This window comes from Ostrinia nubilalis, chromosome 4, assembly GCF_963855985.1.
Source record: "Ostrinia nubilalis chromosome 4, ilOstNubi1.1, whole genome shotgun sequence".
NCBI lineage: Eukaryota > Metazoa > Arthropoda > Insecta > Lepidoptera > Crambidae > Ostrinia > Ostrinia nubilalis.
The window spans coordinates 8,131,759-8,154,959 of NC_087091.1; the positions used below are offsets into that span (position 1 = coordinate 8,131,759).

General features: G+C 36.0%; 4 protein-coding genes across 18 annotated transcripts in view; 3 read left to right on the forward strand and 1 right to left on the reverse strand.

The window, feature by feature from the left end:
- The window catches only part of LOC135088579 (3',5'-cyclic-AMP phosphodiesterase), a 474,744-nt gene extending 463,113 nt beyond the window's left edge, over window positions 1-11,631 (forward strand). For all 11 annotated transcript variants that reach the window (XM_063983437.1, XM_063983441.1, XM_063983434.1 and 8 more), the window contains 4 exons: window positions 2,000-2,093; window positions 7,559-7,668; window positions 7,760-8,890; window positions 9,171-11,631. In XM_063983437.1, coding sequence (XP_063839507.1) covers window positions 2,000-2,093; window positions 7,559-7,668; window positions 7,760-8,890; window positions 9,171-9,233 — 1,398 coding nt within the window. In that variant the 3' untranslated portion in view covers window positions 9,234-11,631. The remainder of the gene's footprint in view (window positions 1-1,999; window positions 2,094-7,558; window positions 7,669-7,759; window positions 8,891-9,170) is intronic.
- A 2,029-nt stretch (window positions 11,632-13,660) lies between these two features.
- On the forward strand, window positions 13,661-18,088 carry LOC135088571 (U2 small nuclear ribonucleoprotein A'). Its single transcript, XM_063983423.1, has 6 exons — window positions 13,661-13,877; window positions 13,987-14,134; window positions 14,225-14,389; window positions 14,540-14,724; window positions 16,535-16,684; window positions 17,773-18,088. Exons 1-6 carry the CDS (start codon window positions 13,796-13,798, stop codon window positions 17,817-17,819), a joined length of 777 nt encoding a protein of 258 aa, XP_063839493.1. The 5' UTR covers window positions 13,661-13,795; the 3' UTR covers window positions 17,820-18,088.
- On the reverse strand, window positions 18,085-22,769 carry LOC135088570 (serine/threonine-protein kinase Nek8-like). 5 transcript variants are annotated; one of them, XM_063983420.1, is made up of 8 exons: window positions 22,511-22,769; window positions 20,466-20,553; window positions 20,208-20,370; window positions 20,030-20,120; window positions 19,527-19,697; window positions 19,250-19,410; window positions 19,008-19,158; window positions 18,085-18,528 (listed from the first exon to the last, which is right to left on the reverse strand). In XM_063983420.1, exons 3-8 carry the CDS (start codon window positions 20,276-20,278, stop codon window positions 18,280-18,282), a joined length of 894 nt encoding a protein of 297 aa, XP_063839490.1. In that variant the 5' UTR covers window positions 20,279-20,370; window positions 20,466-20,553; window positions 22,511-22,769; the 3' UTR covers window positions 18,085-18,279. The 5 variants fall into 5 exon arrangements, with proteins under 5 accessions (XP_063839490.1, XP_063839488.1, XP_063839491.1 ...); XM_063983418.1 differs by lacking the exon at window positions 20,466-20,553 and having other exon boundaries at window positions 22,482-22,769; XM_063983421.1 differs by lacking the exons at window positions 20,466-20,553; window positions 22,511-22,769 and adding an exon at window positions 21,127-21,398.
- LOC135088573 (NADH dehydrogenase [ubiquinone] 1 beta subcomplex subunit 7) lies at window positions 21,754-22,927 on the forward strand. The gene is made up of 3 exons (XM_063983424.1): window positions 21,754-22,067; window positions 22,234-22,402; window positions 22,778-22,927. Exons 1-3 carry the CDS (start codon window positions 21,959-21,961, stop codon window positions 22,854-22,856), a joined length of 357 nt encoding a protein of 118 aa, XP_063839494.1. The 5' UTR covers window positions 21,754-21,958; the 3' UTR covers window positions 22,857-22,927.
- The last annotated feature ends 274 nt before the right edge of the window (window positions 22,928-23,201 follow it).

Here is a 23,201-nt window from a genome sequence, read left to right on the forward strand (position 1 = left end):
GAAAAGACGCTGAAAAATGGTTACATGAGTCAGAAATTCGTTTCGCAAAACCTCGACTATCTAAAAGTGTGACACTTTCCCTTGGCTTGCACACTCACACACTAATATTAATTTCACGATTTTCACTTTCCTTATGCACTTGGAAACTTTCCAATTTAACGCCTCTAACCTGAATACTCTGAAGTTTCCGAGAAAATCTCAATCTCATTGTTTTTTCTTGAAAGTGGTCCACTAAGTCTTAACGCCGTCCTTTCAGAAACACAATAGTTATTATTAAGGATAGTTTTATTCCTAGAATTTTCTACTCATAACTCTTACAATTTGCCGCTACTGTATGGTAAATTATTGTAAAAAGTAGGTATATTTAAAACTGCCAAACTACATGCACAACGCAATGCTTGAAGGATACTCATAAATGTGTAGAATCAGTAAATTCAACACATCTAAAGGTGTACCTGAAAATGTTGGTCAAGGCATTTACCTACGCAAATGTCTGGTGAAAAGAGTAACCTGTCAATGGGGACTGTTACAAAATACGTGTTTGAATATTCAACTCGACAAAGTGTTTTGTAAAAATGAATATGACAAACATGTTGAATAAAAAACATTTACCTACCTACATAAAACAAAATCGGATGCGGCATTTCCTTTGTAATTTTATAAAAAAATCAATAAAATCACATGAATAATGACAGACATTATCTGTTCAAATTCTGATTTGATTTTGAACTGATTCAGCATTACAATACTAATTATAGTTCCAGCAATTGAAAGTAACTGGCACCACAAAAAGTGCCAGATATCCGTACTGGAATCGCAAATAGATTTCACAAAAAACTGGTCAAGTTTATATTTAAATCGATTTGTGGAACGAAGAGATAAATTATAGACTTTTGATTGAAGTTAAAATAACATGACACCAGGAAATGTTTATAGTTTTAATAACTTTTTTTCATGTAGATAGTGTCAATTTAACTGTATTTTTATGTATGTAATGACCTTTAGCATAATCGTAAGACTATTTATTTAGCGGTAACTGAGGTCAGATTTTATGTCTCAATAAACGATTGAAGAGCATTTAAGATTAGTCTCGAAATAGTCGTAATGAATCGATAAAGTGCTGGCTTAATAGTTTACTTCCGATCCTGAAAGCGGACGATCAGGGATAACTCGATAAATAAGTGGGTCAAGAACGTTTCGTTCCGAACAACAACCGGGACTAATACCTTGACGAGAGACAGAATTAATAGGTTCCTAGCAACTGCCCATTACGAACAATGTGCTAATTCATTTTCCATAGCCGTTATTTTATCATGTCAAAAGCATTTGTTGACTTTTATCTAACTTTATCATTTATTTCGTATGCTTTAATATGATGACGTCATGGAATAGACGATTGCAGGACAATGATTAATGATTCGGGGTAAATAAATCAGTAAATAAGCCGTATAACAGATGTGTAGGTATCTACAGCAAATGCTAGTCAGCGCCGGACATACAAATCAAATTAGGGCAGTCGCATTATGACGTTTCATCGGAAACGACGTCACCAGAAACAACCGGTAATCGGTCCGCCGATTCGGCGAGATCTCCTTTCGCCTCGTCGGGGAGGAAACTTGCCTGTGATGAATCTAGATTAACAGTAACACATAATACTTGGAAAGAGATATTTCTGTACGTAACTGTGACGATATCAACGTAGCACAAGGCAACGAAGCACACGCGACCGCGACGCTTCGCGGCTTCAGTTTAGCGATAGCGCTCGTGGGCAATAGACGCTTGGCTTTGTAACTGAATGAGGATAGCCGTTCGTGGTTAGTTTATTAGTTTGCGCGTTCGGTTTTCGAAGTTGAAGTTTTGGTTTTTTTTTTTAATTGAAAGATAGTGTTGGGAAATGCGCGTGTGCGCCGAGAGACAGAGCGTTCGTTTGGCATCGGCCCGCTGGCTGCGCCGCCGTGCTGCTAGGATGGCTCACTCAATAGGGATGTTGCACTTCCAGTTCAAGCGCATGCTGAACAAGGAGCTGAGCCACTTCTCGGAGTCGAGCAAGTCGGGCAACCAGATCTCCGAGTACATCTGCTCTACATTCTTGGGTAAGTCGTCTTTTGTTTTATTTGAAATTTTAAATCTTTGTTCTATCGTCGAGATTCAAGAATACTTAGGGTGGATTCGACCAAACAAGAGTAAATATTAATCTCAGAATAAATCGTCAGTTTTGACATATTTCCCATACTAAAACTGTCAATGTGCCAGTTATACCAGGAGTTACTCTCGGACAAAAGTTTGGTCGAATCGGGCCTTAAAGTGATAAAAAATCGAACGATAGGATTAGGATTTATTTTTAGCTTTAAATAAAACATTTCTGTGATAAGATTTGCTTCATTTTATATTTTAAGCACCTACATCTTGACTTTAGTCAAATCAACACTTATGACTAGCGCTCTAATTATTAGACAATTTGCGTTCTTTAACAATGTTCAGTCCGAATAGACAAGAAACAAATAGAGTTGTTATTGCCAAAGAAGCATGAACCAACAAATACCTATAACTCTATTATAAATAGGATTTGTAGAATTTATAAACAAACCATCTCGTATAATTTATTACATACTCACCATAGATTATGTAACAGATTCGTCAGAATTCCGAAGATAATTATGTTTTCGATACCGCACTATAAATTATAGGTTTAAAAGCTCTTAAAGCTACCAGCGCGCGTCCAAAAAAAATCAATATTTGCTTATTAATCTTCATTGAAAGTCTGAATTAAAAATTGATACCCATATTAGTAAAACATGACAACTTCTTATCTATGATACTTATGGCTATAAAAAGTTGAATTGATTAGGTACGTTATCACCAAGCAGATAACTAAAAATACTAGATACTTACATATAATTTCCGTAAACTTTCCTACTCGTATCTTGTTCAGAGAACTGTCCAAATCACTCATCGATGTCAAATGTACTTTTGTTACTTTTGCTTATCTATTTCATGTGAAAAGATCTTGAAATATAACATACAGGTATATAATTGTATTCCTATATATTGTATAGGCTCTATATTGTATTCCTTGAATAATAAAAAAAGATATTAGCCGCTGGCATACAACGAAAATCGATTTTAAATTAGTTACGTAGGTACGCGAATGTAAAGAGAATTAAAATATAATTACAAAACACATAAAAGGCGTTTAGGAAGGGTGTGATGGCCTGAAATAGGGTTTTTTTTTTCATTAAATATGTACAAAGAGTGGCGCTTCGCCGCCCGCGTGACGTACTAGGCGCCGCCCGCCCTACCGAATTTGTCTACGTGACTCGCGTTAACAAACACAGCTTTAACAATATGGAATTACATTGGAAGCTTCCACAGTGGCTTTTCATCAAAAACTTTTAAATTATCTTTCGCACGCTTGCAAATTTGTCTATGATTATATCGTTAAAATTACAATCTTTTAATAATGATCTAAAAGTATGTTCTTTGACTGCAGTCGCCCAGCATTTCAGATGCATAAACCCCGATACTATATAAAAATAAAGTAGATACCATACTCTTTAATTGAACTCAATTTTTTAAAGCAACCCAGTAACACCAGCTCGTTAAAGATTAAATTCACGTTCGTTAAAACCCGTCACCATCTGTCACAGCTCGTTAAAGTTCCTCGAGTCCAACAACATGCAAATTAATGGTCACTCAAATCTTCCCGACCGAACCGGATACAATCGGTTCGCTCTGGAATGAATTGCTACGGTTTTTAAGTGACCGACGAAGCGAAGGCATAACAACCACGCGGCCTCATGGTGATCGTTCAGGGGCAGATAATTAAAACAATTGAAGATCAATAAAAAAAACCATTCGTTAAGATAAGACATACTGCATACGACATATCGCCTTTTACAATACCAATTTAATCCAAGTCATGTGGGTTTTTTTATGACTTAATTATGTGTGTTAATGATAAAGGTAATCACTTTCTAATATTTTGATAAGATGACAAACTTGACGATTTACCACCCTGAATGACGCAAAATAATTTCTCGTAAGCGAATTAGGTCTTGCACACATAAACCCAGATTTGAATCATTAAAAATGTGACCCCTTTCTACATTGACATAAATGCGCCTTTAATAGCTCGTACATTATTTCACTGTGGGTACATTAAAATAACTATCATCATGAGCACGCGACAACGCTACCTATGTAGGTTAACCTTTACTTTTCAGTATCTGAACCGTATCAAATGTTTTTATTTACGGTAATTACAAACAATGCCATCGGGTATTGAGTAACATTAATTACTGTGATTGCAAAATCTGATTAGTGGTTAAACTGCAATTACACGAGACGTCTGATTTAATAAATTACTTTAAAGATAAATGAATTGAGGCACGTGAGTTACGTCGATAGATACCTACTGTCATTCATTTAATATAAAAAATATCAGACAACAAGTCAATGCTTACAAACTTGGCAAACATTATAAAGATTCTTTAATGTATAGTAATGATTTAAGTATGTTATCACATTATCATTATTTATTAACTAAACTAAAGCCTCTAAGACTAAACTAACAGTTGGTTCTACATACCGGAATATAACCTTATCTAAACTCATTTCAGTAAAGCTGAGAAAGAGAGTTATGTAAACTCTCTCCATCTGAAGTTCATGGGTTCGAAATCCAGATGAGACACACAAATTACAAAACCACTTTCATTTAGTATTACCAAGTTTAGTTAGGACATTAGATAATCGAGAGAGACTCGAAGTCTACGAAAACGTAAAGTATGAAAAGTTGTCTTAAAATCGTGTTTAAACCTATCTTGTTAACTTGGGCCTACAAACCTCGAGTTCAATCCTATCTATAATATCTATAATAGAAGATTAATAAAGCCAAACATTTTTTTCGAGTATAAAAGACAATAATATGTAAATAAATAGTATTTATCTGCGGCAAGATAACGCGGCACTTTGACCTCTCCGCGCAAGCGTGGCCGGCACATCGATAAGACGACGCCATATTCCGTTTATTTTGCGCGAAATATTGTTATTTAGATAGATAGAAAGGATTTATTTGTCTCAAGATAGGTTACAATCACAAGTTATCACAGTGTACAAAAGTAGTATGAGACAAAATGATTTATCTATGACTCGGAGACCACAGAAGACCCAAAATCCCTGTTAAGATTAATATTATTTTGCACTTAAAATTACAATCTTATTTTGCATTTATTCACATAATCATTGTAATTTCAAAGACACTTAAATTGCAATTTTGCAATTGCATCTTTTCCGTAAAATTTTCCTTAATACCCTCGTGATGCATTGATAACTCACTAAATAAATACAGGCTTTGTATATTTTACGACACAAATAACGTAGTAACTAACAAACATGACAAGACGCGCAAGAACAAAGAGTTTTCAAAATGATTTCATTTGAAAAGCCACTAAGGACACTTTTCCTGGAAAACAGGATAACTTCGCTCACATTTTCTGAGAATAATACTAGGGAAAATTCAGTGACCGGAAAATAGGATGAACTTTGGTATTTGCCAATTAACTCTATGAGTCGTCCATCATAACAATTTGACAGTTAGGTACACAAAGATGTCTCATGACTATAGTGGAGACAAATAGGTAGGTATCATTATTCAATTGTTATCAAAACAAAAATATCGCATACCTACAGTAAAGTGCTCTCAGAATATTTTAATGCAGAAGTAAAACAAAAAACTGGTTCATTCTGAATCATTCCTGACACATTTTAAGCCGACTTGAACACAACAGATTAATGTCATTTCACTTTGTTTTCAACAGTTATCTAATCTCCACGTATCAGATCGCACAAGAGGAGTTAGCAGAATTAGTTCAAGGTTTCCAGAGGAATCTGTCCTATATACGCCATCCGCCAACCATAGCCTCGTAACTCCTCACGTAATTAATTTGTTTGCGCACTATGACGGCCGCAGGGCCGACACACAGAGCCAATAATTCGAATGCCAATTAATATACATAATATATTATGCAAGCATAACCCCATTACTTATCTATCGTATCTATATTTTAGATAATACCGGCAAATACGCAATACTTTCTTTCATATAAAGCCACAAATGGTTATTTGTATTCGATGATGGTTCCAGAACAAATAGTTAGTTTTTTGCATTGTATTAAACGTACACAAAGAACAAGTAACATGTCTGTCAAAGTTATTATTAGTATTGTATATTTTCATTTTATACAAAAAATAAGAAACTCCTACTTATCTTTGCTCAAATATTTTTCGTTTGCACGTTCGCAAATACCTACTAATTGTAGTTTTAACCACTTAACGAATGTTTAAGTATTGTGTAATTTCTATTTCTGCGGACACATAATATCGAGGGCGAACTAAGTGGGCCAATGTAAACAATTTAAGTACATAATTTTCGAAATGATGCCAAACTACCATAGATCATTTGTTTTGGAATCTCAGCCAGTAATAAAATATTTTTGAGTATAATCTAAATCTCGTCCACAAATAACATTTTACTACGCGAATTTATTTGTAAGTTAGCAGATATACCTATGTAATATGTAGGTATACCACAGTAGGGCAATTTTTAAATACCCATTAATTATTAAATGTTATCACTGGCCCAGATCACCCCATGATTGAGGTAAAACCTCAGCCCTACAATGGGATATTATAAATTCACCCATTTTTCTTATCTTCGCAATATATTGGCTCATTTTGTACCTATCTTATCAGACGGTTATTAATTTTCCGGCAGAAAAAGATGTTTTAATGTCTTTGAGATTTCAGACTCCTTTTTATAAAAAATCCTGAAGCCTTTACAAAATTAATATAAAATTGCTCATTCATATTTCAGTAGGTATAGAGCAGGGCTTGGCTAGTTGAAATCAACATTATAGTGTGCGATCATGTGTACATAATTGAATATCACTTAATCGCCTCATTACGTGAGATACTGGGTACTGATTATAATCTGAGCAAAGGTAATTAGTAATTATAATGATGATTCACATAATTTTCTCTTTCACAACATAACAGACGCATGAACGTCATGAGTTGTAATTACATTTTGAAATAATGTGGGTGCTAGTATGTGTAAGTTTATTTCCATTTATAGGCTACCATCGATATATCCTAAAGCGTAATTAGAACAAAAAGAGTAGGCGGACTAATCGATTGAGCTTCATTGTAATACAAGTGTGTAGTAAAAATGGAATCAATCGGACTCAACACATTGGACTGGTACTTCAATACGCTGAACTACCTCTCTTTGACACACATAATTGACATAGTTTTGTGGAAGTGATAAATATACCGGCACATTATCATGTTACCTTATATAAATGCCTATTTATAAATTATTTGCGCAGCTTGATAGATCTATCATAAACTCGTAACGTAATATTGATTTAGGTCAACCAACGTAATAATCTGTTGTAATTATATTATTGATAATTCTTATATTAGTAGGTAATCCATTATATTAAGTCGCATTTCAAGTATTAGATTATTATTTTCTAATCTTTACTCTTTATCTTTACAGACAAACAACAAGAACTCGATTTGCCATCATTGCAAGTGGAAGAGGGCTCAGAACGTGCCAAGAAAAAGGAAAAACCTCGCCATGTTGGACCAGGAACCACCATGTCACAAGTAAGTGTCTTACTGAACGTTAATTGTGTTTTTTTTAAATGTGACTGTAACTTTTCGGCAGTCTCTAAATGGGTTTTTATTTTATTTGCAGATTTCTGGTGTTAAGAGGACACTCACCCACACAAACAGCTTCACTGGTGAACGTGTCCCAAGATACGGAGTGGAGACACCTCATGAGGAGGAACTGGGACGTCATCTTCAAGATCTTGACCGCTGGGGCGTGGACATCTTCCGCATTGGTGACCTATCCTGCGGCAGACCTCTCACAGCAGTGGCTTATGCCGCCTTCACATCGAGGGAGCTGTTGACCACATTACAGATACCAGCCCGCACTTTCTTAGCATTTGCAGTCACACTCGAGGAGCACTATGTGCGTGACAATCCTTTCCACAACTCGCTCCACGCGGCTGATGTCACACAGTCTACAAATGTGCTCCTCAACACACCAGCTTTGGACGCCGTCTTCACACCCATTGAAGTCTGCGCTGCCCTTTTCGCAGCATGCGTCCATGACGTTGACCACCCTGGTCTCACAAACCAGTTCCTTGTCAACTCAAGCTCTGAGCTCGCACTCATGTACAATGACGAATCCGTGCTAGAGAACCATCACCTTGCCGTGGCATTCAAACTTCTTCAGAATGACGGCTGCGACATTTTCGTAAACTTGCACAAGAAGCAGAGGCAGACTTTACGAAAAATGGTCATCGATATGGTGCTCTCGACTGACATGTCGAAACACATGAGTCTGCTTGCAGACTTAAAGACTATGGTGGAAACCAAAAAAGTGGCTGGCAGTGGTGTTTTACTACTAGACAATTACACAGACAGAATACAAGTCTTGGAGAATCTCGTACATTGTGCCGATTTGAGCAATCCTACTAAACCGTTGCCGTTGTATAAGCGATGGGTGGCGTTGCTTATGGAAGAATTCTTCCAGCAAGGAGATCGGGAGAGGGAGCAAGGCATGGACATAAGTCCTATGTGTGACAGGCACAATGCAACAATAGAGAAATCTCAAGTCGGTTTTATCGACTACATTGTCCACCCTCTGTGGGAGACGTGGGCGGATCTAGTCCACCCCGACGCTCAGGATATTTTGGACACGTTGGAAGAAAACCGGGACTACTACCAGAGCATGATTCCCCCGTCGCCGCCGCCGGCGCCTGTCCAGTCCTCGCACTCAGCGCAAGATGACGATCGCCCAGAACAAATACGCTTCCAGGTAAGTTTGTAACTTAACTTGACTTAAAAAGGCTGATACATTATGTTTCATTGCTATTCGAGAGATATAACAAGAATACCACTTGTTTATTTGAAATCAAAGTAATGTTTTGATTCTCATTCAAGTCCGGAAACTTATCACAGCCACCAAAGGTTACGAGTAACTTACCTCGATAACGACTAGTTTTATTCAGTTTTTCAAGCGTCTGTTTACATTTCGGTGCCCCTGATACGATATTGTTTTTGTGTTCGGTTACTAATGTTTTTTTTGCATTGTTCAGGTCACGCTGGAGGAGGGTGAGGGCTCGGAAGACTGCGAGGGCGAAGGTGATGGCGGGATGTGACGGAAACTACTGGGAATTTGTAAGAAACTCTCAGAGAAGATGCAGGTGTGGTGGAGGCTCTGGCAGTAGAGCGCCGGCCGCGGCCGCGGCGGACGGTGGTTGTTGGATAATAATAACACTTGTTGACGCTTAACCTCGAAATGAAACGATCTGCGGGTGTATCGTAACATTTCGATTATGATTATTTATATGTGATTATTATGCAATGTTGTTTAGAGTTACCTAACGACTAAAATATAATGTCCCTCCAATGACTGTAATTCGATTGTCTAGTGTTTTTACTATTGTTTCGTTTATCTAACCAAAGAAATGATTCGGTTTATGTTCACAGAAACGTTCGATATCCCTGTAAGTAGTTAGTGTTTGGTTAAAATTAAAAGTCGTGTAAGTAGATTTTAGTCGTCGACACCGAATGTACCGGGTCGACTAAATAAGGACATTGAAAACGCTTATTAATTGGTATGAAAGGGTAATTTATATTGTCATATCATCCACGTTTCTCATATTTAATACGGGTTTGCGATAATGATGTTATTCACCAAAATATATTAACATGATAGGTATCCTAAATATAAAACTATTTTAAGGTAAATTTTAAAAATTGCCTTTCGAAGTTGTTGTGTCTTTTTTCTGAATATATAATATTCGGCCAGCCTCTTCTGTGGAAAGACACGTCACCACGTTCATCCTGTTAGATAGCTTTACTTGGTTTGATAATCCTAATAGCACCTCATTTCTTATGGAGGATCGCTGGCGATCCCTTTACTTTTCTCTTTAGAATAGTGTATTATTTTTGTAAATTACTTATTGTATCCTAGTTCTCTTGTATCCAAATATGAAAAAAAAAATTTGTCATGAATCTTAAAGAGTTTTTGTGCAACTAACGGCTTGAAGTGTTGTTAAAATGTTAAGTACTACTAACAAAGAGTGGTTTGCGACTAAGTTTTTTCTCGGACGAGTTCGTTTTAGTTTGGGCATTATCGTGAGTGCGTCGTCAGCACCGGGCCGGGTCTTGCAATAGTACATACTAAGTAGGTAGTTTCCGAAGCACTATATCTTCGCACAATATCCGTGGTATTATCTTACGTATTCAATGTTAGTTAGTGCTCATCTTGTACTAATACGTCATTTCTGAGGAATAACATTATATATTCTACACCGCAGATCTGATCTTCATTACGCAGTATTGCTTACCATTGTATAACTAGTAGTCCCAGGGTCTTCAGACTCGTCATATAAGTAGTGACATTGTAAACGGTGAAGTAATTACTTACCTGTATTATGTTTGCATTTCATTAAGTCCATCGTTTTAAGGAACGATTTTGTTACATAAGAGCTGGTCTCTAATCTTTCATGTACTCAAAAGATATTCGTTTTTACTTAATTAATGGTTCGTTTTAATTCTTGACAAGCCATCGTTTTTGTTATACAATTGTATTGTCATTGTTTCACCTAGTATGAGTATTATTTCGTGAGTATTCTCTAAGTCAGTCATGGTAGCGTTGATCGGAGTCAAGAATGAAGGTCCAATGTACATTATTTTCGTAGGTAATTTAAGATTTATTCGGCGACAAAAATTGTGGATGTACGCAGTTTCGCCGTGATGTCTTCAAATTGTCTGATTTTGGAAAAGCATAGAATAGAAATTGGACAACAAAAAAAAATAAAATAAAACGCTTATCTACTTGTGTGTTAAAATAGAGACATTACGCTTAGAATCATTTGTTTTCTAATGTATAATATGTATTTGTAAAGAAATTGTGTTATAATATTCGTATTACAGTAGATCTGTGTATAACACGTACCCAATCTTCGTAATAATATTATGAGAGCAGACACATGTACCCAACTGTGCCGTGGCCTGCTCTGGCTTATGGTATACAAACTCTTCTTGGAACCTAACAGTCGTGTATCTAGATTTACAATTGTTATGCGTTATCAGCATCTCATTCAATAGTGTACAGACCTAATTAATTAATGGTATATTAATAAACATACAGAATACCGAGTGACATGTCAAGTATGTTAAGTAGAACATGGAGGGCAGTTCTCGCAGCATGAGAACCAAGATGGATTTTACTCTTAAGACTTGAGCATTGACATGTCATTACCAATAGTCGTATTTAGAATTACCTACTTATTGAAATTATCATGTTATTTTCGCCAAAGTGGTTTCAATGTTGTGTATATGTTTTGTCAGTATGGAGAACTATCGCTAAGATTGGATAATACCTAGTTAAATTAATACCGAGTTAAAAGTGTGCAATGCTGGACATTTGCATTACATATTATTTATGTTTAAAATAAAAAATAGCTTGTAATAGTTTAAATGAATATTTGAGTTGAATTAAAGAATATTAATGTATTTAGAATAAAAAGATATGGGAGAAAACTCTAAGGCTGTTTCATTATTTCCACTCCTTTATATTATTTTGGTACAGTCACCATCAAAAGGGAATAAAAAAATAACACTGATCATTATGGACAACGCCTCCATGGTCCGGTAGTTAGATAGTTAGATCGACCATATCAAAGGTTCTGGGTTTGATTCTTAACTGGGACAAACCCAAAGTTTTGGTTATGACATTGCTATAAGAACACCATTGCATCGGTCCAGGCAAGTGACAAAAATCATGGGGACAGCGGGAATATAGGAACGGCCCGATTAAACTATGTCAGATGCTATAATAACTCCCATAGATCTCACACCACGTTTTATAAAAGAAGTTATGAACACACATATAGCTTGCCCTACCATCATTTCGGGACAACATACAATTATGGGCTGGTGCTGAGAAGAAGTGGCGGAAGAAAATCCGTCACCTTTGTCGTGTTGTTTGTGTTTTAAAATGTAGAACGCGAGTCTAATATCCTAAAACTTCAATTCGAGCAAAGGTTCCAGCGTGGTTCCAGTGATTTAACGATTTGAAATCGTATATGTCAAAAGGTCAAGAAAATCAGACAATATTGTACCCAAATGTCATAGGCCACCCTGATAAGATTCGTGAACCCGATAAGGCGAGGTAAGTAATGGTATCTATTTGCTAATCAAACAGAAATCCACGCAACCTTTCCTCGAAATCCTCGACTAGCTGCTTGACCTTTAACTGAACGGATTTTCATTTTTTAGAGGGTATCCCACTATTTCCATTACGTCATATTTAGGCCTGTTTTCATTGACGGAAATACTGGAATCGTGTACTTATGGCCCAATAATTCCATAATTAAAATTAAATTATAAAATATCGACCAACTTCGAGAAAGAGGTCAATCGTCGAACCCAATTCGGCTAGGCAGCGTTCGGGAAGCTTCGCGATAATTATTATGCTCACCGAAATACCACGTGTCAGTCTTAAGACAAAAGTCTTTGTCCAGTGTATGCTGCCATCAGTGATGATTTATGGATCTGAAACGTGGTCGCTTACCATATTACCATGGGCCTCATAAGAAGGCTCAAGGTTACCCAAAGGGCGATGGAGCGGGCTATGCTCGGAGTTTCCCTGCGTGATCAAATTAGTCGTTCGTTCGTCTTCGTTCGTTAGTTTCAGCCAAATGACGTCCACTGCTGGACAAAGACCTCCTCCTACGATCGAATTAGTGCTATCAATCAAACCAAAGTGACCGACATATCTCACAGAATTGCTAAAATCAAGTGGCAGTAGGCGGGGCGCACATAGCTCGTAGAGACGATGGCCGTTGGGGCTATGTCGGTTAATTCTGCGAGCAATTCTGCGAGCTATGTCGGTTACTTTGGTTCTCCTGCGGCTCTCCTCACGACGAACGAACGAATGAAATTCAATGTGTTTTTGACTTTGGAACGCAGTGTTAATTAAACAGGGCTTCAGTTAGTGCTTCAAATGAAACAATATATCACTTCTCAAAATCTCTCAAGAAGTCCGTGTGAAGTCGCGCCACCACATCTTTAAATGAAATTCAAGGTAAAGGCAGAATAAATATCATTCAAGTAACAAAAAAATTTATTCAAGTTTAGCGTTTGAACCTATGGTTCGAACTGAAGACTTGGTTGTATAGTAGTGTCTTTACCTTTTTCTTCAAAAGGAAAAAAGAATTGAATCAAAAAGATAGATGAGTGTGCGTTTACCTTTACATTTAGGTGTGAACAAAAAATCCGAAGGCACAAAGTTCTCGGCTTCATGCACCGATAAAAAATAAAACAAGCCAACGATTATATTATATTATGGATGGAGGCGCAAGAAAAAATAAATGACAAATGTCTTTTTTCATATTATTTACCTACTATATAGGTATTTATTTCTTAATTCTGACGATTCCATTACGATTTACGCGTAAACGTGGCTTTACCGAGTTTACCTCAGACAGACATTTTAGTGGTTAGCCCATATATTTACAAGATCAATGGCGAAAGCCATAAAACTGACAGTAACTGTCAACATTGTCAAGCTCAAACAAAGTGTCATTTTGCTTGAATTTGCTAGCGTTCGCGTTGCGTCTGAAAAAAAATGCCTCTTTAATTTCTAAATGCGCATTGGAGAATTACGTTCAAGTGATCAAAGAGTGAATAATAAAGTAATAGTTGCAAAATGGTGAAACTAACAACAGAATTGATTCAAAATTCCATGCAATACATGAACCCTTGCAGGGATCGTGAATTGGATTTGAGAGGTTAGTTTACATTGGTGTAAATAATGCGACGAAATTGAAGTAGGCTGATCGAAAGACAATATTGTATGCAAGACGAATTAATAATTCAAGTTATTCTCGCTTTTTGCAGGCTACAAAATACCTCAAATCGAAAACATGGGTGCCACCTTGGACCAGTTTGATACTATAGATTTGTCAGATAACGATATCAGAAAACTTGATGGATTCCCCCTTTTGAAAAGACTTAAATGTTTACTACTCAATAATAACAGAATAGTGTAAGTATTGCATTTATTATAACAATAGAATTATAATAATAAACCCAGTAAAAGCTTTATTATATATTATCATGCTTTCGTCTTTTTCAGTCGACTTGGTGAAAATTTGGAGCAGTATTTACCAAATTTGGATTCTCTCATATTGACCAATAACAATATCACAGAGCTCGGTGATTTAGACCCTCTTGCAACCATCCCGAAGCTAAAAACACTATCATTGATGCACAATCCTGTTGCAAATAAACAGCATTACAGGTGAGAGAAAAAACAAAACTTGACAGTGAAGTATGCAAAAATAGAAGTTATTTTGAAAGCTTATTAGCTAGGCTTATTATAAATTAAAAAAGACTATTATCTTTCCAAATGTCTTTTCTGAATAATAATAAGTAACTGATTATGTTTCAGAGCATACATTGCCTATAAGTTGCCCGAGTTAAGACTACTAGACTTCAGAAAAATTAAGCAGAAGGAAAGGGATGAAGCGATGGTGCTATTCAAAAGTAAAAAAGGAAAAGAAATGCAGAAAGAGATTACGCGCAAAGCCAAGACGTTTGTGCCTGGTGGTAACATGCCTGACCCTAAACTGAGTAGTAAGTACAAAATATACATATTTTTAGGTTATTCCACTATTCCCCACTGGATTAGTGGATTATTTATTGATTAATGAAATAACTCTTAAATCAAATGTTTATGAAGTTTGTCTAAATAATATCAGCTATGCGGACGACATGGTGTTGCTGAGCGCTTCAGTGTGTGGCCTAACGAAGTTGTTGGGCATTTGTGAGAGATATGCTCTCAATCATGGCCTAACATACAATGTAAAGAAAAGTGAATGCATGGTCTTTCAGGTCAGAGGAAAACCACCAATCACAGTACCATCTGTTAAGCTGAATGGAATGCCTATTAAGAGGGTAGATCAGTTTAAATACTTAGGGCATATAATTACTACTGATCTGAACGACAATGCTGACATCGAGAGGGAGCGCAGGGCGCTGTCGGTGAGAGCTAATATGATAGCCCGGAGGTTCGCGCGTTGTTCCACTGAAGTTAAGACTACCCTTTTTAGGGCTTACTGCTCATCTTTTTACACAAGCAGCCTCTGGATTAGTTACTCGCAAAAACAATACAGCGCTCTGCGCATTCAATATAATAACGCATTTAGAGCGCTGATGGGGCTGCCCCGATTCTGTAGCGCATCGGGGATGTTCGCGGAAGCGCGAGTAGATTGTTTTTATGCAACAATGCGCAAACGCTGCACATCCCTGGTGCGCAGGGTGGAGGCCGGCTCCAACAGCGTGCTGAGCATGTTTGCGTCGAGGTTTGACTGTCGGTACCTGAATCATTGCGCAATGATTCATGTGCTGGCAGACCGCTGATGCTTATTTTAAATTTTAACTCAAACCAATTGTATCTCTTACTAACCATATAATTTTTAAGTACTTATTTACTAACACTATGATCTGTATGTGGTCGAAATAAATAAATTTATTATTATTATTATTATTTATGCATTTTGACCAATCTTGGCACATGAATGTCAAAAACAATAAAAAAAAGGTAGCCCCTAAGCCCTAAGGGGTACTTTACATGTCTCCTTATGCTTTGAGACAAATATTATGGCAAGACTACCTTAACTATTAGCTTCATCAGATTCAGTGTTGCCAGAAGGTTACTTTTGTAACCTTTTAGGTTACTTTTGAACTGCATTGGTTACTTTTAGGTTACACTAATGAAAAGGTTACTTTTAGGTGATTTTTCAGAAATTGTAGAATTAACTTTTACAGGTTATTCAGTAAAAAATACTGATAGTGACAATTTAAAAATAATGTCATAAACTGCATTTATACTATATTTGATTTATTATTTGTTAAAAAAAAATAGTTTTAGTGATGTTTTTCGATAATAAAACGCAAATCCATGAAACGTTTTTATACGACCGGTCACTTTTCGTTTTCGTCTTCATGGAATGGTCAAAATTTCAAATTTAGGTAAACGATAGATGATCAATAAATTGTATTCATTTTCCATCCATGGACAACCTTACACAATCGCTCCGCAACCCCCCCCCCCCCCCCCCCATGAAGGTTACTTATTATTCAAAAAGGTTACATTTTCTTATATTTCTGGTAATTTCTGACAAGACCCGACTGGCAACACTGATCAGATTAGTACACAATGTTAATTGTTAACAGGTTAAGTTGCACCATCTAACTTTGACGGTAACTATAATGATATGATAACCAATGTTTTTTGTATAGAGATTGACAGATTTTTGACATTTGTTAAAGTTAAAGTAAGATGGTGCAACCCAGCCATAATCTCTTTTAATCGATTATACATGATTTCTGCATCACCTTAGTCAAAAAGAAAAAATATTTAACAATAATTGCATTTTCACAGACTTAACTCCCCAAGAAATACACAAAATCAGAGAAGCCATCAAAAACGCGTCATCGCTGCAAGAAGTGGAGAGGTTGACACGGATGCTGCAGTCTGGCCAGATACCTGGACAAAAACCTATCCAACCGCAATCACAAGCCAATGGGCAACGTAAGAACATAGCTTTTATTTCTTTATTTGATATTACTACAATTTTCTTCACTTGTCAAATAATAAAAAATTGTGTGTGTAAACACACATATCAAGTGATTATCATTGTGGGCTCAACAAAATAAATAGTTTAAATAGCCAATATTCATTATAATATTTATAATTATTTAGACAAAGTATTTGGTAAAGTGAACTTCCTATTCTTGGACTGCAGAATGAAACTAACAAAGCATTCAAGAACACAAAATACAAATACAAAATTGTTTATTCAGAATCAGGTTTGAAAAAACAGGGTTTGGATTGGGGTTTTCTTTTAAGTATAAGTAGATACTTGTGTTAGAAAACCAGAACAAGTGGTAGGAATCATATTATTGTTTCTTAATGACAAGCTACTCATCATCATAATTCATTCAGTCATTTAGTCTCCACTTGTAGGAGGATGACCCTCTCTTAATTTGCCAGAGGAGGAGGAGGATTGAGGCATTTGTTTAATGAGGAAGACAGCAGAGGGCTATTACCCTTAGCACCCAATGCCTCTGGAAATGTAATATTTATAATTACTTAACCTCTTGCCTTTGTAATGAAGTTTATGGTACCCTATACTATACCACTCAACTAAAGAAGAGGATGAATATTATGTAACAAAATTCATGTTAATTTCGCTATTGTCTGAGAACTTTAAGGTGTTAAATAGAGACCCAATTTTTAATTAAAATATTTTCTGTTTACTTCATTGTATATTACACATAATGGATGATTCCAGAAATAAGGTTGGCGCGGCTCGTCGTGGTGCCATCGTATCATATTTAGCTGTAGGATCTCGCATTTTCGTATAGCCTTCATACCCCTTAGCTACGCGGGCAGGTCTGCCGTGGAGTTAGAATGGGCCAACTTCATAGTTTCGTTACAGTCTGCTGGACAAAGGGCTTCCCCACGGGTTTTCACAAAGACCGGTCCTGCGCTGCCCGCATCCAGGTGTCTGCCGCGACCTTCGCCAGATCGTCGATCCACCGACTTCATAAAACTATGAATGACTTATAAACATGAGTCATTATTTTTGACACTAATAATATTTTTATTGATTCCAGAAGAGGAAGACGAAGAGATGGAGACAGACCAGACAAATGGCCAGTGAAGTTGCAATTTTGCGAAAAGAATAGATACTACTGGTGTTTTTACATTTAATTATTATTAAGCTGGGGAGATCAGAACTCTAAAGAACTACTTCAGAATATTATGCTCTGAGAATCAGATACTACACAACTTATGTTAAGAACAGAAACTACATGGGTATTTATAAGTTATAAATGTGAATTGATTTACGTCAATAAATATTCCTACTTATACTTTACAGCATTCATCCCAAGGAGCGTGTGTCATCAAAATAAAACAAATTATTTTGCATGTCATAGTTTTATTTCAAATTTTCAATATTTGTCAAATCATATAAAGCACCTGCATTTATGATTAATAATTTTACATTTATTAAGATATCTTAAATCATATTAATTACACAATATTATGTTGAGTTAACTTTAGCCAACTTGCATAGATGACTGTTATCAGGTGTCACATCATTATAATCATAATAAGTATTATACTATTCCTAAGAAATCCTTCTGGGCTCTCAACAGTAACAGTTGATCATTACCAGCGTCTAAGAAAACTGTATAGATTATTGGCAGCATTACCTTTCTGCCCATGAGTTCTTTCACACAGGGACGTTTTTCTGGCAGAATTGATAGCATTGCATCTATAAGATCTTGCATTCCTCTTTCGTAAACCGTCAAGTCAATAGGGTGGACACTCCCATTTGTTATAGCCTTTACTAATCCGACCAGAGACTGAAAAAGTAAAAGCGAATTACAAATGCGTAAGTAGGTATAATTACATAGGTACACAAGTTATTCTTAAGTAGGGCAATTAGCTCATATTTTATAACGACACTCAAAGCACATAATATTTCAGTCTCTCAGTATTTATGTATTTCAGCCATAGGACATCCACTGCTGAACATAAGCCTCCCGCAATGATTTCCAGATTGGCGGGTTGAAGCAGCCTGCATCCAGCGCCTGCAACCTTTATGAAGTAGGTACTAGCGGCCTCCGCGACTTCGTACGTTTTACCCCACAGATTTGATAGTGTTTTACTCTCTTAGGGGGGTTTATTTCTCATAATATCTAGAGAGCGTACCTACATTTTAAATTTAAGTCTCTTACTTGAAAAACAGGACTTTCACACAAACCTCTAGAAAACTGTCTAGCCAGGCATCGAATCCAAGGCTTTTAAATTTTTAAGGCCTTAGCAAGCTATGGGATATTACCTCTGCATCGAAAGCTCTTTTGTGGGTACACATCTCATAGAGTAAACATCCGAGAGCCCAAATGTCGCTCTTCGTATCATAGGGCTTACTTTCACATAGTTCTGGGGCTAAATAATACGGAGTTCCAATGACAGTTGATGTTTTTTTCGCGCTGAAATGTTAAGTTTCACACTATAAGCACGCTTTAAGTAAACGTATTTTCAAATAACCAACAGTAGGTAAGTATGATAATTTATATTTACCTCGCAAGCATTTTAGAAATGCCAAAGTCACCAATTTTAACTAAAAGACCATTTTTTCCGGTTAATAAAATGTTTTCGGCCTTTAAATCTCGATGGATAATATTTAAATTGTGTATGTAGTTTACTCCAAGCAACACTTGACTGAAGTAGAAGAGTATTTCCTGTTTAAGTAAATAAATATTAATCAATAAGTGTATCACTTACTTACTTAGTTGAAATACAAACATAGAACGTCCTCCTTTTTTGAAGTCGGTTAATAAATTATAAATGGACTGACCTGTTGTTTTATAAGTTTTGGATAACGTTGATACATGTATTCTGCTAGATTCCCGCTAGTGGCATATTCCATAGAAATCATTACGTGATTGTCAGTGTAAAAGCATTCATAAAATCTTATAATATTCGGATGTCGCATCGCAGACAAAATGTTTACTTCATTTGCTATATCCTAAAGTAAATATTAAAAACAAATACATGACAAACTAATAGGGTACTATACCATTTTGCTGCGCGTGTAGCTTAGACGAATAAGCGTGTAGGTACCTAGGTACTAGGGATATTTTCATCACTTTAAATAAGTAAGTGATAAACTCTTTAAAGCTCACCACACGAACGAAACAGATAAATAAAGGAAATACTAAAATGAAACTGCACAATTTATGCGGTCTTACCGCTAGGAAGCGATTTCTGCCTTATAACTCAGAGAAAGGGTTGCAGTTGCTTGAATTTTTAATAGATTATTGATTTACTATTGTCATAAAACTATCTATATTAACTAACCTGCTTATGGTCTTGGATCTTTCCATTTAATTCAATGTCTTTTACAATGCTTAAATTATTACTTAATGTATTTTCGCACAAATAAACATTCCTGAAAAAATATTTAGCATTGACAATGTGTATAACGAATACTTATCTATTAAATCGCCTACATTGTACACTATCAGATTCTACTTACCCATACGTTCCTTGTCCTATTGTCTTTAAAACATTCAAATTATGATCCTTAAACCTTTTCGTCACATCCATGTTTTAAACGACGTATTTATTTATTCAAATTTCGTATAGTTTACACAATTTATGATTACCTAATTACTTTTCGTTGACTCTTTTCATCCATCCTTTCAACAAAATAAAAATCTTACAATAAAGATAACATTTTTAGTGTGGGTAGTTAGAAACCGCACACTCCTCCGTCCGTACGTTGTGTACCTACCCTCTATGCGGAAATGACGGATTGCGTAACTTGCGGATAGTGTTCAATAAGTAGTCCATTTATCTGTGGTAGGTATGTAGGGTACTTCCTGTGTTTATAAATATTCGTTGATGATACTTTGTGACGTGAGTGTGTTAAACCAGTTTATAAATCAGTTTTCGAATGTTAGGAGTCCATATTTATTTATCGTCTCTTTATTTCTGCCATTTGTTCAGAAGGAAACTCAAACTTGGATGTAATCTAGTGGTAACCAAATAAACTCATAGCAGTCACATCAAGACTGCTATCTATCGAAACATTTTTTTATAAATAAAAAGGAAATTTGGATTTCTTCCTTTGCGTCGAACAGTTCCACTAAAAAATAAACACTGCCTGCCACAGCATGGAAACTATAGATAAATGGAGGCCACACTCCGAATACCTACTTGAAGCACAACTTATGTATCACTATCTCGCTCTCTGTGGGCAGACTCTCTCTTTCTAAATAAACAAAAAATATAAATTTGCTCCAAGTCAATGAAACTCAATGTAAAATCTTTATTTCTTGACATAGGTATCATTAAATGATAAGTGTAAATACTGGTAAAACGTTTTAGGAAGAAATTACTGTGAAAAATGTTTACAATGATCCAATGTCGGAAATCACGAAATAAACACTTACGCTTGGAATCTTAAGTGACTTCCGGGACACCACGTACTACCGCAACCACGCACTACAAAATTTTGCACCATTTCTTGTGAATTATGTCCTGTAAAAAATCTCAAACGAAATTAACTGCATAATAAACAAAACAGTAAACAACCGCCATGATAGGCCGGATTGGGCCTATGTTGCCACATGGTACCGATTCCCCAGGAATTGGGATTGTAATTCCCTGATTCGCCAACACATTAAACCTAAACGGCCGACAATTTTGTGATTTTTAATTCAACTAGGTAATCGTAGTTCAAATAATAATATTTAATTATTTATTTGTTTAACTTCTGATTTGGTTAGTGAATTGGCTATTTCGAAGAATTTACTAGGAGATTTAAATAAGGAGATAGCAATACTACAGTCCCCACTAAAAAGAGAGGTCGGCCCACAGAGAGCGAGATAGAGATAAGTAGGTATTTGACTCAAGTTTTTGTTCCAAGTCTGGCCTCCATTTTTATCTTTAGCTTCATGGCCACAGTGGCGTCAGTGGACTCACTGGCACCACGACATTTTGGTCAGTGGATTATTAGAACGTAAGTTGTCGCGGCGGCGTTTCTATTGGCCAGTATTAAAAAGTGTGCTATCTTCGCTATTGGCTTAGGCTACTCTGAATAAATTGGGTTCTAGAAATATTAGAGACACCAATAAAATCGCAGTGCTGTGTGGTACAAACAAAAGTCGAAAATTCCAAATTCTGGAAAACACGACCAATTTGTTTGCTTTTGCAAGCAAATGATCAGCGGCTAGCGCACTTAACATCAATTAAGGCCAACTATATCTGCTTGCCAATACAAAAATGGGTCAAATTATGGGATCCTATGGTGCACGAAGTGTAGACCTTTACATGGATGATAAACCTACATTTGAACCTCACGCTGGTTTTATACAGGAAAGAAAACAACGAGGTAAATAGTGAATTGTTTATGAGACACAATTCGGATATTACCAAAATATCTATGAACTTTCATGTAAATATCAAAGTTACATAATATTTTGTAGGTTACCAAAACTCTTGAACTAATCAATAAAATTATCGTGTATTTTATTATATAACAAGTTTATTCATTTTAGAAATGATAGCTCGCGAAGAGGATTTGATATCAGCAAGGATTCCTCCAGAAAGAAGGGACTACTGTGCCCACAAGCTGCTTGATTATCAGGTTTGCCGTTATAAGAACATGCCAATGCTGTACAAGTGTGCTCATGAGAAACACGATTATTTGAACTGTGAACATCAGGAGTAAGTACTTGTATTATTTTTCATATTTACAATTTTCTTGCTAATCAAAATGTATCACAGTACATAATTAATTACCGACCTGTAGTAAAGTAAAATGAAGGACTTAACTGTGAATCTGTAATCCTTCTCCTTTTTTATTATTCATAATAAAATAATTAATAAAAATCTTCCCTCACCATCCATATTTACTGTCAAAATTGTTTTGATTTTAAAATGACATTGATAATAATGATATCATAGATAAATTTTCAAATAGGCTTATTTTCTGACCCCGATATAAAAAGGGTGTATGTAATAACAGCGATTTACAATTTATCGTAGGTATATAGTATTTAACATGATTTTACAGCCATTAACTCATTCTTGTTTTTCCAGTTATCTCCTTCGCATGAAAGAATTCGAACGTGAACGTCGCTTGAGAGTAAGAGAACAACGCTTGGTCGGTGCTGCTTAATTTATTCATCAGCTGGAGTAGTAAAAACATTTGTTATTATTTATGTAAATAGAATAAAAGATTATTTCAAATATTCTCTTATAAATCTTTAAAAGCTACCTAAAAATTGAGACAGCTCTTTCATGTAGGTATGTGTTACCGGCAGTGTGTACAATCCCCAGTCAATGTATAGAATGCCAAAAAAATTCAGTTAATGTAAAAAAATATTAGGTATTAATTTTATGCTCTGACTAGGTATTCTATACAATACCAAACGCACAGCGGCAATGTGTGTAAAAGATGCTAATATAGGGAAAGGAGAGACCAGCGGGCGGGCTGTTTACGAAATACGAGCAATTTTAAGAA

Bases quoted from the DNA above. Each gene is read 5' to 3' on its own strand.
- LOC135088571 (XM_063983423.1), top strand. From the start codon at position 13,796: ATGGTGAAACTAACAACAGAATTGATTCAAAATTCCATGCAATACATG. The intron at 13,878-13,986 runs GTTAGTTTACAT...CGCTTTTTGCAG, and splicing joins TCGTGAATTGGATTTGAGAG to GCTACAAAATACCTCAAATC. The intron at 14,135-14,224 runs GTAAGTATTGCA...CGTCTTTTTCAG, and splicing joins CTCAATAATAACAGAATAGT to TCGACTTGGTGAAAATTTGG.
- LOC135088570 (XM_063983420.1), bottom strand. From the start codon at position 20,278: ATGGATGTGACGAAAAGGTTTAAGGATCATAATTTGAATGTTTTAAAG. The intron at 19,698-20,029 runs GTTAGTTAATAT...TATTTACTTTAG, and splicing joins AGATCCAAGACCATAAGCAG to GATATAGCAAATGAAGTAAA. The intron at 19,411-19,526 runs GTCAGTCCATTT...TTACTTAAACAG, and splicing joins CAAAACTTATAAAACAACAG to GAAATACTCTTCTACTTCAG.
- LOC135088573 (XM_063983424.1), top strand. From the start codon at position 21,959: ATGGGTCAAATTATGGGATCCTATGGTGCACGAAGTGTAGACCTTTAC. The intron at 22,068-22,233 runs GTAAATAGTGAA...TATTCATTTTAG, and splicing joins ACAGGAAAGAAAACAACGAG to AAATGATAGCTCGCGAAGAG. The intron at 22,403-22,777 runs GTAAGTACTTGT...TTGTTTTTCCAG, and splicing joins TTGAACTGTGAACATCAGGA to TTATCTCCTTCGCATGAAAG.